The 13,348-nt window shown below is 37.3% G+C and overlaps 1 protein-coding gene across 3 annotated transcripts in view; it reads left to right on the top strand.

Annotated features, from left to right (window-relative positions):
- Positions 1-13,348, top strand: part of PARG (poly(ADP-ribose) glycohydrolase) — a 112,344-nt gene that overhangs the window by 48,921 nt on the left and 50,075 nt on the right. For all 3 annotated transcript variants that reach the window (XM_007446775.1, XM_007446777.1, XM_007446776.1), the window contains 2 exons: positions 959-1,051; positions 8,470-8,627. In XM_007446775.1, the coding sequence (XP_007446837.1) occupies positions 959-1,051; positions 8,470-8,627 (251 nt within the window). The remainder of the gene's footprint in view (positions 1-958; positions 1,052-8,469; positions 8,628-13,348) is intronic.

Raw genomic sequence — 13,348 nt, 5'->3', positions numbered from 1 at the left:
CTCATCAATCCCAAACATTGGTCACATAGAGAAGTGGGGAGAGCTGTGGAATATAGGCCAGAATACTTGGGTTCTAGTTCTGATTTAGTTGCTAATTGACATTTTCAGTCTAGGATAATCAAGTAACCTCCTTGGCTTCAGTTTTCTTTTCTCTTTAATAATGACAGGATCAGACTGGATTATAACTGAGACCTCATCTATCTAGTTCAGATGTGATTTCAGATAGATACATGATTTACTTTAATCCTGACTGTATATATAGTATCCCTAGATTAAGAGTGTTTTCATTTTCAGTATTTTAAAAGAAATACTCTGATGTTTAGAGAGAAGTTGGATTAAATGGCCTAAAGTAATTTCTAAAGCATTGAAGAGATGGGAAATTACAAAAGACAGAAATAGGCCATGAATGTCGTCTTTCTTGTACTTCAAATTGTGATATGGGAATAGTGGTTTTAACTTCCTAAAGGTGCCTAGAAAAGGAAATTGTAAGTCACCTGGAGCTTCATTGTTTACTACCCAGTAGGTTAGATTTGACACATATAATATGCTCTGAAATGATTAGGGTGGCTTTTGTGGTGATTTCTTTAAATTACCGACTGTAGAAGCTTAAGGGCTTCTGAGAGAGTTCTTCGTGGTCTAATAGTTTTTAGTTGATGTAACCGAGGTCAGAAGGTACTGTTTTTCATATGCAAGCATTTAGTTAGTTGTGAATGTGATATGATAGATATTTCATATTTGGGATACTCGATTCATTTTCAGAGGGCATTTAGGTGAATTACATACATTTGGAAATGAATTTGTAAGTTCCTTACTGCACCTGTTGGTATACTTGTGCGTGTGTTCAGTGATGCTGATAATATACCTTCTTATGGGATCCTATATAAAGCAGATATGTAATTTAATAACAAATATTTGTTCATTGGTTATTATTCACTGATAACATTTTATTGGTTTTCAGGTACTAGAAGAAGCAGAAGCTCAACACTTATATCAGTCCATTTTGCCTGATATGGTGAAAATTGCACTCTGTCTGCCAAATATTTGCACCCAGGTTGGTGGAAATAACTTCTTCCTCAGTAGCTTTCTTGAGACTCACAGTTGAATTTCGTTTAAACTCTAATTGTCAAGGTCAAACAGAGAGATGGGAAACAGTTTTTGCCAGAGTATGATGATTTTGCTATTACTAAGGAAAAGGTTAGAGGCTACAGAGAACACTGCGAGTGGACATTAAAAATGCAGCATTCAGTTTCTGAGCTTCAGTTTACAGTGTTGATGTTTGCTTACTCATACTTCTTTTTCTCAAAATTTAAAATAATCTCTTTCAAAAAAGGATAGTCATTATTTCAAAGCATACTAATGGATTTAGAACATTTTATCTTCAAAATGGCTTAATACCTACTCCTTCCTCCCCTCTCCCCCAAAGTAGTATATTGTATAACAAATGAGTTCATGATACATTCTTAACTTTTAAAGATAAAAGAAAGAATCTGGTATTATTTTGTTTTGTGTCGGAGTGTATCATTTATTGCTACATAACAAACTACTTCAGAATTTAGTGGTTTAAAACAGGAAACATTTATTATCACAGTTTGTGTTGGGAATTTGGGTGCAGCTTAGCTGACTGGTTCTGGCTTGGGATCTCTTGTGGTTGCAGTCAGGGTGTTGGCCAGGGCTGCAGTCATCTGAAGGTTTGACTGAAGCTGGAGGAGCCACTTCTCAGTTGGCTCACTCACATGGCTGCTGGCAGAAGGCCTCAGTTCCTTGCTGTGGGGCTCTCTGTAGGCTGATTGGGTATCCTCGTGACATGGTTGCTAACTTCCCCAGAAAAAGCCACCGAAAGGAGAGAGACAGGAAGAGGCAGTGCCTTTTTGACCTCGTTTCTGAAGGCACACACTATCGCTTTCACTATTCTTTCTCTGCATTAGAATTTAGTCAATAAATCTAGCTCATACTCAAGGAGAGGATAATTAGACTCTGCCTGTTAAGGGGGGAGAGTATCAAAGAATTTGTAGATGTAATTATAAGATGTTGTTGGTTTGTTCTTCATAATTTTTTTCCTGTGTTTCTCGCAACAGTAGCTTGAATTCGCCTGTCATTTATTTCTAGGGCCAGCCCCCTGGCTACATGGATGCTAGCCAGGTTTCTGCTAACACAGTTGATCCACAGGGGCCCTAGGGACATTTTGGGCAGAGCAAATTCTGAATGTGTAGGATGGTCCCACACATTGCAGTCTGTCATTGGAACAGCACAAAAAACACAAGCATAGTCATTGGGGCAACCAAAAGCCATGTCTGAATGCCTGAGTCCAAATGTTGAGAACCACTGAATGTTTTTCTGTGTGCCATATTTGTTAGCATTATACTGTGATATTTCCAATTTTAGGTAACTGTAATTTCACCTCATTAATTCATTGTGTCTGAAATAAGTTTTTCTGTTGGGCAGAGAAAATATATTTTAAAACTCAACTTCTTGTTGTTTATGTTGGAAGTTATTTGCTTATGTTTCATGTTCATTCTTTTCTCTTTTTTTCCTTGCTTTTTTCCTTATGTAGTAAAATTTCTCACTACCTCTTAGGTTCTGCCCCTTGTGAAGCCTTTCCTACCTCTCCCAGCCAAAGTTTATCAGTCCTGTAGCACTCGAATCATACTTATTAGCACATTATTTTGTAATTTATGTTTTTATATATCTCCTCCCCTAGATTATATTCTCCCTGAAGGGGGATCATCTTTGTGTCCCCAGGTCTAACCTAGTGCTTAATTAAATGCTTTTTTAATTCACTGTAGTTCATAATTAACTAAATATAGCCTTTAGATAGGAATCACTTTCTCCTCTTCTTTTCCCTTCATGCTTTAGAGAGAAGGTTTCCCTATTGTGCTTAATGAGATATGTATTCAGAAGCGCCCAAGTTTGTAATCTATAACAAGTCAGTGGGTGGAACCAAAGTCAGATTTGCGGCTCCCATCTCTTTTTCCTGGCTTAAAACAACTATGTCCTTCCATTAGGAGAACATTTTAATTTTGTCCTCTGTCCTCGACTAAAAGGTAAATCTCTGCTGTGAAAGTTAACATTTCAATTTGTTATCGAAATATATCTTTGGCAAGTTAAATTGCATATGTTGTTACTTAATGATTTATCATACTAATGTTCTCTAGGCCAAATCTAAAAGGTAAATTTTAGATTTATAAAAACTAAATTAAAGGAAACAAATTTTGGACGTGAACTTTTTGAAAGATCTTCATTCATGCTTTTTTAAATTAATTAATTTTTTATACAGCAGGTCCTTATTAGTTATCTATTTTATACATATTAGTGTATATATGTCAATCCCAATCACCCAATTGATCCTACCCTCCCACTCCTTTTCCCCCAGGTGTCCATACGTTTGTTCGCTACATCTGTGTCTCTATTTCTGCCTTGCAAACCGGTTCATCTGTGCCATTTTTCTAGATTCCACATATATGCGTTAATATACGATATTTGTTTTCCTCTTTCTGACTTACTTCACTCTGTATGACAGTCTCTAGGTCCATCCACATCTCTACAGATGACCCAATTTCATTCCTTTTTATGGCTAATATTCCACTGTATATATTTACCATCTTCTTATCCATTCGTCTGTCGACGGGCATTTAGGTTGCTTCCATGACCTGGCTATTGTAAATAGTGCTGCAGTGAACATTGGGGTGCATGTGTCTTTTTGAATTATGGTTTTCTCAGGGTATATGCCCAGTCGTGGGATTGCTGGATCATATGATAATTCTATTTTTAGTTTTTTAAGGAACCTCCATACTGTTCTCCATAGTGGCTGTATCAGTTTACATTCCCACCAACAGTGCAAGAGGGGTCCCTTTTCTCCACATCCTCTCCAGCATTTGTTGTTTGTGGATCTTCTGATGATGCCCATTCTAACTGGTGTGAGGTGATACCTCATTGTAGTTTGGATTTGCATTTCTCTAATAATTAGTGATGTTGAGCAGCTTTTCATGTGTTTCTTGGCCATCTGTATGTCTTCTTTGGAGAAATGTCTATTTAGGTCTTCTGCCCATTTTTGGATTGGGTTGTTTGTTTCTTTAATATTGAGCTGCATGAGCTGTTTATATATTTTGGAGATTAATCCTTTGTCCATTGATTTGTTTGCACATATTTTCTCCCATTCTGAGACTTGTCTTTTTGTCTTGTTTATAATATCCTTTGCTGTGCAAAAGCTTTTATTTTTCATTTTTCATTTCATTATTATGTTTATTTTTGTTTTTATTTCCATTACTCTAGGAGGTGGGTCAAAAAAGATCTTGCTGTGATTTATGTCAAAGAGTGTTCTTCCTATGTTTTCCTCTAAAAGTTTTAGTGTCCAGTCTTACATTTAGGTCTTTAATCCATTTTGAGTTTATTTTTGTGTATGGTGTTAGGGATTGTTCTAATTTCATTCTTTTACATGTAACTGTCCAGTTTTCCCAGCATCACTTTTTTCCCCCCAATGTAACAGCTCCTTTACATTGCAGTGAAAATTGATTTGTATATTTTTTGCCTCTGAGTCCTTCCTTGTGGGATTTTTTATTATTATTATTCAAACAGAAAGTCACAAAAATTGTAATCATCCTCATCAGTTCACTCAGTCCCATGTAATTAATTTTTTTTATCTTGATCTTTTGTTAGCACTTTTATGAATTCATCAGTTTTCCATTAGAGTTCTGAAAATGCTTATTCATTCAGTTCAGCAGTGTAGTCAGTTACCAGAAACCTGTACTTGTCAGAGTCTTTTCCATGAATTCCTTGAAGATGAAACCCTTTTATAGGAACATTTTTGCAAAAGCATCAGAGTACACCCAGAACTGTCTGTAAATGACAAAAGACTTAAAAATGACCATGGTTAAAGATTTGATGAAAGTTCATAATAATGCAGTTGACAAGGAAGTATAGTTATTTCTGAGATATACATTTTAAAGTAATAACTAGAATTATGACTTATAACATTATACCAGAACATATAAGAGTTTTAGAAATTTCATGTGATGTCTGAAACATTTATATTAACATATTTCCATACAAATAACCCAAAGAAAGTTTAGTATTAGTTGTTTTATTTGTTTTTTTTATACTGCAGGTTCTTATTAGTCATCAATTTTACATACGTCAGTGTATACATGTCAATCCCAATCGCCCAATTCAGCACACCACCATCCCCACCCCACCGCAGTTTTCCCCCCTTGGTGTCCATACGTTTGTTCTCTACATCTGTGTCTGAACTTCTGCCCTGCAAACCGGTTCATCTGTACCATTTTTCTAGGTTCCACATACATGCGTTAACATACAATATTTGTTTTTCTCTTTCTGACTTACTTCACTCTGTGTGACAGTCTTTAGATCTATCCACGTCTCAATAAATGACTCAAGTTCGTTCCTTTTTATGGCTGAGTAATATTCCATTGTATATATGTACCACAACTTCTTTATCCATTTGTCTGTCAATGGGCATTTAGGTTGCTTCCATGACCTGGCTATTGTAAATAGTGCTGCAATGAACATTGGGGTGCATGTGTCTTTTTGAATTATGGTTTTCTCTGGGTATATGCCCAGTAGTGGGATTGCTGGGTCATATGGTAATTCTATTTTTAGTTTTTTAAGGAACCTCCATACTGTTCTCCATAGTGGCTGTATCAATTTACATTCCCACCAACAGTGCAAGAGGGTTCCCTTTTCTCCACACCCTCTCCAGCATTTGTTGTTTGTAGATCTTCTGATGATGCCCATTCTAACTGGTGTGAGGTGATACCTCATTGTAGTTTTGATTTGCATTTCTCTAATAATTAGTGATGTTGAGCAGCTTTTCATGTGTTTCTTGGCCATCTGTATGTCTTCTTTGGAGAAATGTCTATTTAGGTCTTCTGCCCATTTTTGGATTGGGTTGTTTGTTTCTTTAATATTGAGCTGCATGAGCTGTTTATATATTTTGGAGATTAATCCTTTGACCGTTGATTCATTTGCAAATATTTTCTCCCATTCTGAGGGTTGTCTTTTCATCTTGTTTATGGTTTCCTTTGCTGTGCAAAAGCTTTGAAGTTTCATGAGGTCCCATTTGTTTATTTTTGTTTTTATTTCCATTACTCTAGGAGGTGGGTCAAAAAAGATCTTGCTGTGATTTATGTCAAAGAGTGTTCTTCCAATGTTTTCCTCTAAGAGTTTTATAGTGTCCAGTCTTACATTTAGATCTCGAATCCATTTTGAGTTTATTTTTCTGTATGGTGTTAGGGAGTGTTCTAATTTCATTCTTTTACATGTAGCTGTCCAGTTTTCCCAGCACCACTTATTGAAGAGGCCCTCTTTTCTCCATTGTATATCCTTGCCTCCTTTGTCATAGATTAGTTGACCATAGGTGCGTGGGTTTACCTCTGGGCTTTCTATCCTGTTCCACTGATCTGTATTTCTGTTTTTGTGCCAGTACCATATTGTCTTGATTACTGTAGCTTTGTAGTGTAGTCTGAAGTCAGGGAGTCTGATTCCTCCAGCTCCATATTTTTCCCTCAAGATTGCTTTGTCTATTAGGGGTCTTTTGTGTCTCCATACAAATTTTAAGATTTTTTTTGTTCAGGTTCTGTAAAAATTGTCATTGGTTATTTGATAGGGATTGCATTGAATCTGTAGATTGCTTTCGGTATGGTCATTTTCACAATATTGATTCTTCTAATATAAGAACACAGTATATCTCTCCATCTGTTTGTGTCATCTTTGATTTCTTTCATCAGTGTCTTATCGTTTTCTGAGTACAGGTCTTTTACCTCCTTAGGTAGGTTTATTCCTAGGTATTTTATTCTTTTTGTTGCAAGGGTGAATGGGATTGCTTCCTTAATTTCTCTTTCTGATGAGAGGTCTTCATTCATATTAACCAGTGTCTTATTTTACCTAGCTGAGTGCTCAATGATAAGATTTACATCCTCTAGTTTTCCCCAAGTATTAGCTTTCAGGCATTTCTCCTCACCAGGAGAACGAATAACTTATTATATTTTAAATTATACTTATTTAGTTATTTGGGAAACAAGAAATGTTTGTGTTTAAAGTCCATTAAGCCTAAAATCATTTTTGTGGATAACCTGGTAAATGGTAGTTAAAAACTCATTTCTTACTAAAACCAAGAAACAGTGTGCTTTAAGCCATTGATACTTTGTCACCTTTTCTAAACTCATGGCTGGGCTGTAAATAAATGTGTAGGAAGGAAAATGAAGATCAATATGAGCTCTCTATTGCTTCTTTCTTAGAACTGGTGTTTGCTAAGGCCTAAAAGGAGAGAATTTTGGATATCCTAATGAAAATAAATTCTTGATATTTCCTGTTTGTTTACTTTTGTATTTTCCCAAGGCAAATAGTTGAACTGCAAGTTTAGCATTTTCTTTTTCTAGCAAACTCTTATTCTAGCAATGATGTATGTTTTCTGTTACTTAGAGAAAAGCTAATAGTTATAGTTGATTTGTCTTGCCTGCCTTAGTTTCGTTTTGAGTGTTGATTCCTGAGATATGATCAGGACAGTTCTCTATGCATTCTGTTTTGAATTAAAGTAGATATCCAGGATTCTTAGTTCTGACTTATTAAAGGGAATAGGAAAAGCATCTCTAAATATTATGTTAGAGCATTTCGAAATTTAACAACTGATGTAAATTGGCAGTTGGTCTTTGGGTTTCCCAGCATGACTTTAAAAACATACAGTTTAAACATTTAAAAGAAAAAAACTCACTGAATGCAATACTCAGGTCCTGTGGAATATACTAAAAATAAAAGGTTAGTCAATTTGGGTTTGGTATAACTTGAAGACATTTCAGATGTAAAAAACTTGAGGGAGAAATGTCCTGCATCTTCCTTGACTTGAAATGATTATGTAGGAAATGCCTATATTCTTATAGGTTATACATAAATAAGTCTGTGTACACATTAATTGCTTTAATAAAATAAGATTTGGGTCTTATAAATTGTCAATGAGAAGTGTGATTCAAAATTAGAAGGAAAAGACTTATTGAATTATTTTCCTTAGATCATTTTCTTTAGGACTGAAATAGAAAATTTGCTCTGTCCAATAATCTTTAATGTAAGTGAGAACAAAATTTAGCATATGCAGTAGTAGCTAAACTCAGCATTACATTTTTCTGTTCCATCCTTTGTTTTAATTTTTCATTACATGTGTAATGTGTTTTTATTTCTTACTTGCTAAAGGAATCTCGTTTTTCATTAATAAAAGTAATGTTTTGTGTTCTCTTCACTATCATTATTATTGATTAGAAATCTACACTTTGTCAAACAAGTACATTTTCCCAATCATCCTTGATGAACTGCTCTTGACTTCAACAGTATTGCTGATTTAAGGATTCAAGAGTGGCCTGAAATTATTCCTACCTTAATTTAACAAATGCAATTTGGTGCCTCTGCTTTTGAAATTGCTAAACTAATTATTGCTCTTCTTGTCTCTATTTGTGTTTCCTCTATCAGCCAATACCACTCCTGAAACAGAAGATGAATCATTCCATCACAATGTCACAGGAACAGATTGCTAGTCTTTTAGCTAATGCTTTCTTCTGCACATTTCCACGGCGCAATGCTAAGATGAAATCGGAGTATTCTAGTTATCCAGACATTAACTTCAATCGGTATGTTTTCAGCGAACCCCTTTTTAACATTAAAATGGAGAAGGTTGGCATCGAGTGACTTGCCAAACATTTTATGTACAATTATCTAATTTAATCTTTACAATACAGTGAGTTAAGTGATATTTTTGCTATTTTGCAGGCAAGATAATTAAAGTTCATGGTTAACAAAACTTGCTTTGGGTCTGGGAGCCAGTAAGTCACAGAGCTAAAGTTTAGTCTCAGGTCTGTCTTACTCCAAGGCACATGTTCTTTCCACCCTGTCAGGTTGTCCTCCTCCTCTAAGTGCCCTGAATTCCTTATGCCTGTTCCGTGTGATTATTTAGTCACAGAACATTCGTTGTACGTTATATTCTTTGTATGCTGAAATAATGTTAAAGCTGGAGTGAGTACAAGTACTCCTTTCTGTAAAGTGTGAGTTTAGAGTCATGAGACTGACTGTCTTATGAGACTTGAAAATACAGTTCTTAAGACAAAAAGCAAAAGTGAAAGTTGACTTTAACTTTTTATAGACATGATTAATTTATTAATCTAATATTTTTTAAAAGGAAGACAAAATAATGTTTAAATTATTTAATTAAAGTAATGTGAAGGTTGATAAAGTTTTAGATTCTAGCCATTTTCCCACATTATTACTTTCTCCATCATTTACACAAACAAAAACATTGTAAAATCTTCTTGGCAAATGAATATTGTTTTTTCCTCCCTCCAACCCCCCCCTCCACCCCCCATCTCTGTTTTTCACTTGAGAATTATCTTTATGGGATCTCTGAGTAAAATGTGAGGGTTTTTTCCCCTAATGTCAGGAGCGGGCCTTCAGAAAATTGTTCTAGTATATGCTCCTCTTTCCCAGTAGAATGTGTGTAATGTCCTCCTCCATTACCTCCCTCTAACCCCCATCTCCTGCCTCTGAGGGGTGGGGCAGTGTGGACAGGGTACAGAGAAGAAGGTGTAGTGATGGAGCAAAGTCACATGACTTTGCTCAAAGTTGACAAAGTTCTGTTTGCCGTTCTGTTTTTGTGTTCAAAGTTGATTGGTGTGGTAATGCCACTTATCTTAGTTTACCTTTTTAATGTTGTCTCGTTAAAAACTTTATTTCTAATGAATTTTAGATGTGTAAAAATGTTGCAGAAATAGTACTGAGAGTTCTTGAATACAACTCTCCTTAACTTCCCCTTATGTTAATATTACTCTGTAACCATACTTTGTAACCATAGTAAAGTTATCAAAACCAGGAAATCAACATTGGTATAATACTGTTAACTGAACTACAGACCTTATTTGAATTCCAAGAGTTTTTTGGGTTTTTTTGTTTTGTTTTGTTTTTTTGCGGTAGGCAGGCCTCTCACTGTTGTGGCCTCTCCCGTTGCGGAGCACAGGCTCCGGACGCGCAGGCTCAGCGGCCATGGCTCACAGGCCTAGGCGATCCATGGCATGTGGGATCTTCCTGGACCGGGGCACAAACCCATGTCCCCTGCATCGGCCGGTGGACTGTCAACCACTGTGCCACCAGGGAAGCCCTCCAAGAGTTTTTGTACTGTATTTTTCTGATCCAGAATCCTCCCAGTATCCCACACTGTGTTTACAGTAGTCCCCTCTTTTTTTTTAAAGACCATTTATTTAATTTATTTTTAAAATTTTTTTATATTTATTTATTTATTTGGTTGTGTGGGGTGTTAGTTGCAGCAGGCGGGCTTCTTAGTTGCAGCACGTGGTCTCCTTAGCTGTGGCATATAGGCTCCTTAGTTGTGGCATGCATACTATTAGTTGTGGCATGCATGTGAGATCTAGTTCCCTGACCAGGGATTGGGCCCACTGCACTGGGAGCATGGAGTCTTATCCACTACACCACCAGGGAAGTCCCTACAGTAGTCCCTTCTTATCTGTGGCTCGCTTTCCATGGTTTCAGATACCTACAGTCAACCACAGTCTGAAAATATTAAATGGAAAATTGCAAACAATTCGTAAGTTTTAAATTGCACACCATTCTGAGTAGCATGATGGAATCTTGTACCGTCCCACTCCTTCCCATCCAGGACATGAATCATCCCTTTGTCCAGCATATCCCACCTGTTAGTCACTTAGTAGCCTGACTTGGTTATCAGATCAGTTATTGAGGCATCACAGTGCTTGTGTTCAAGTAACCCTTATTTTACTTAATAATGGACCCCAAGCAGAGGAGTAGTGATGATGGCAGTTGGGATATGACAAAGAAAAGCTGTTAAGTGCTTCTGTCCATGGAATTAAGAAGGAAAAAGAAATTTATGGTAGTTTTGCTGTTACACCTCAAACTGCACAAGTTATGGCCAATGTGTGTGATAAGTGCTTAGTTAAGATGGAAAAGGCATTAAATATGTACAATAGGATATTTTGAAAGCTAAAGACCACATTCACATAACTTTTATTACAGTATATTAGTATAATTGTTCTACTTTATTATTAGTTATTGTTGTTAATGTCTTACTGTGCCTAATTTATAAATTAAACTTTATCATTAGGTATATATCTATAGGGAAAAACATAGTATACATAGGGTTCCATATTGTCTGAGGTTTCAGGCAGCCACCGGGGAGTCTTGGATTTCCTACAGGTAAGGGGGGACTACTGTAGTTTTCTAAGTCTCCTATACCCTGTTATTTCGTTTTTCCTTTTCTTTCATGACTTTGACACTTTTGAAGACTACTCCTCAGTTATTTTGTAGTATGTTCTTCAGTCTGGGTTTGACTGACATTTTTTTCACAAATGGAGTGAGGTCACTGAATTTTTGACAGAAATAGCAGAGAACTGATGTTGTGTCCTTTTCGGTGCATCATATCAGTGGGCTCTTTTTTTTTTTTTTTTTTTGCCATACGCGGGCCTCTCACTGTTGTGGCCTCTCCCGTTGCGGAGCACAGGCTCCGGATGCGCAGGCTCGGCGGCCATGGCTCACGGGCCTAGCCGCTCCGCGGCACGTGGGATCTTCCCGGACGGGTGCACGAACCCGTGTCCCCTGCATCGGCAGGCGGACTCTCAACCACTGCGCCACCAGGGAAGCCCTCTTTTTAAAATAAATAAATAATTTTGTTTATTTATCTATTTTTGGCTGTGTTGGGTCTTCGTTGCTGTGCACAGGCTTTTCTCTGGTTCTCTGGGGCGAGCGGGGGCTATTCTTTGTTGTGGTGAGCAGGCTTCTCATTGCGGTGGCTTCTCTTGTTGCAGAGCATGGGCTCTAGGCACACGGGCTTCAGTAGTTGTGGCACGTGGGCTCAGTAGTTGTGGCTCATGGGCTCTAGAGCACAGGCTCAGTAGTTGTGGAGCACAGGCTTTGTTGTTCCGCGGCATGTGGGATCTTCCTGGACCAGGGTTCGAACCTGTGTCTGCTGTGTTGGCAGGCGGATTCTTAACCCCTGTGCCACCAGGGAAGCCCTATAGCCTCTTTTTGAATGAATCAGATTAATAGTTTTTTACATCATAGGTAGTCAGAAATTAGAATTATCCCTAGAAATAATTCTTGATCTGTAAGAATTATTTCCAGTCCAGAATGACCATGAGGGATTTAAGCTTGCAGTATCCCGGTAGCATTTTTACCAAATAAGAGTTTAAGTAGGTAGGTCTGTTGAAGATTTGAAACCAGGCATGCTCTTGTCTTCCTGGCTGATGGATGTTCTTTTGGTCACCAGAACACTGAAAATTAATTAAGGCAGGTGAAACCTGTGGTAGTTTCCACAATTGTTTTAGGGAATCCTCAGGAGTCAGGATGTCTGCACTTGTCTCTCAGTGAGATGAATGTGTTTTCATAAGCTGAAAACAGCCAACAACCACAACTATTCGCGATCATTGATGCTGTCTGTTGGCAGCTCACTTTGATTCTATCTATGGAAGTTTCTAGTTGGGAAGCTTCTATACTAATAGTTTCAGTGAGAGTAAATGACCTGTAGCAGAAGTGGGACTTGAACACTGTCTTCTGTTCAAACTCATTGCTGTTTCGTTATGTCTCACTTCCTCACAAGAGCAAAATGCTCTGCGTGCACTCCAGAAATGAAAAACAACGAATAGTTCCCCTTTTTCGTGTGGCTTATGAAAGATCAACTACCTAATTTGATGAGCCATTTGGTAAGCAGATTATGGAGCATTTTGTTGTTGTCATGTTTTCTTTTTTGCATAATTGCTGTTTATGATTATAGTTTCTGTCAGTTAGGAGTTGTGTGTGTGTGTGTGTATTTAGTCTCCAAAGGCTAGCCAGTTGATTGAATAAGAAAAATAGTAAGAGTTTGTGGTGGCAAGCTGACGTCAATAAATTGAATAGGTCTTCCCTTTTTTATTTATCCTTGGGTTCTTCCAGCCCTGCTTAGTTATGTTAAATACCCCTGACCTTTTCCCCTGCTTGCCTTTCAGGGCCTAAACATTCTTATAAAGGCTTCCAATGTGATTAGCATCGATGCTTCTGAGATTGCTTAGAAACTGATGGTCAGAGATTAATTGTGGGTTGCAGCAGTGGTCAGCCCAGGAGGCTTTTACATCTGTCTCTTCCGTGGATTGAAAATGCTGTCAGGGCCATATGGCACAGTGCTTCACAGAAAAGCCAAGAATGACTTTCTGGCTGGGTTCCGGATTATCATTTGCTTCCACTTTAAAGTGGAGGTTATAGTGCTTTAGGTTTGATTTACTGTATACTAATAGGATTAATCCTTAACTTGAAATCACATGGGAGTATGTGTGTGTCTAGAATCCAATTTAGTAATGTT

This window comes from Lipotes vexillifer, unplaced genomic scaffold (assembly GCF_000442215.2).
Source record: "Lipotes vexillifer unplaced genomic scaffold, Lipotes_vexillifer_v1.1 scaffold1237, whole genome shotgun sequence".
NCBI classification, from domain to species: Eukaryota; Metazoa; Chordata; class Mammalia; order Artiodactyla; family Lipotidae; genus Lipotes; species Lipotes vexillifer.
Note: the sequence above shows the minus strand (reverse complement) of the source record. Positions and strands in the feature narration are given on the sequence as shown.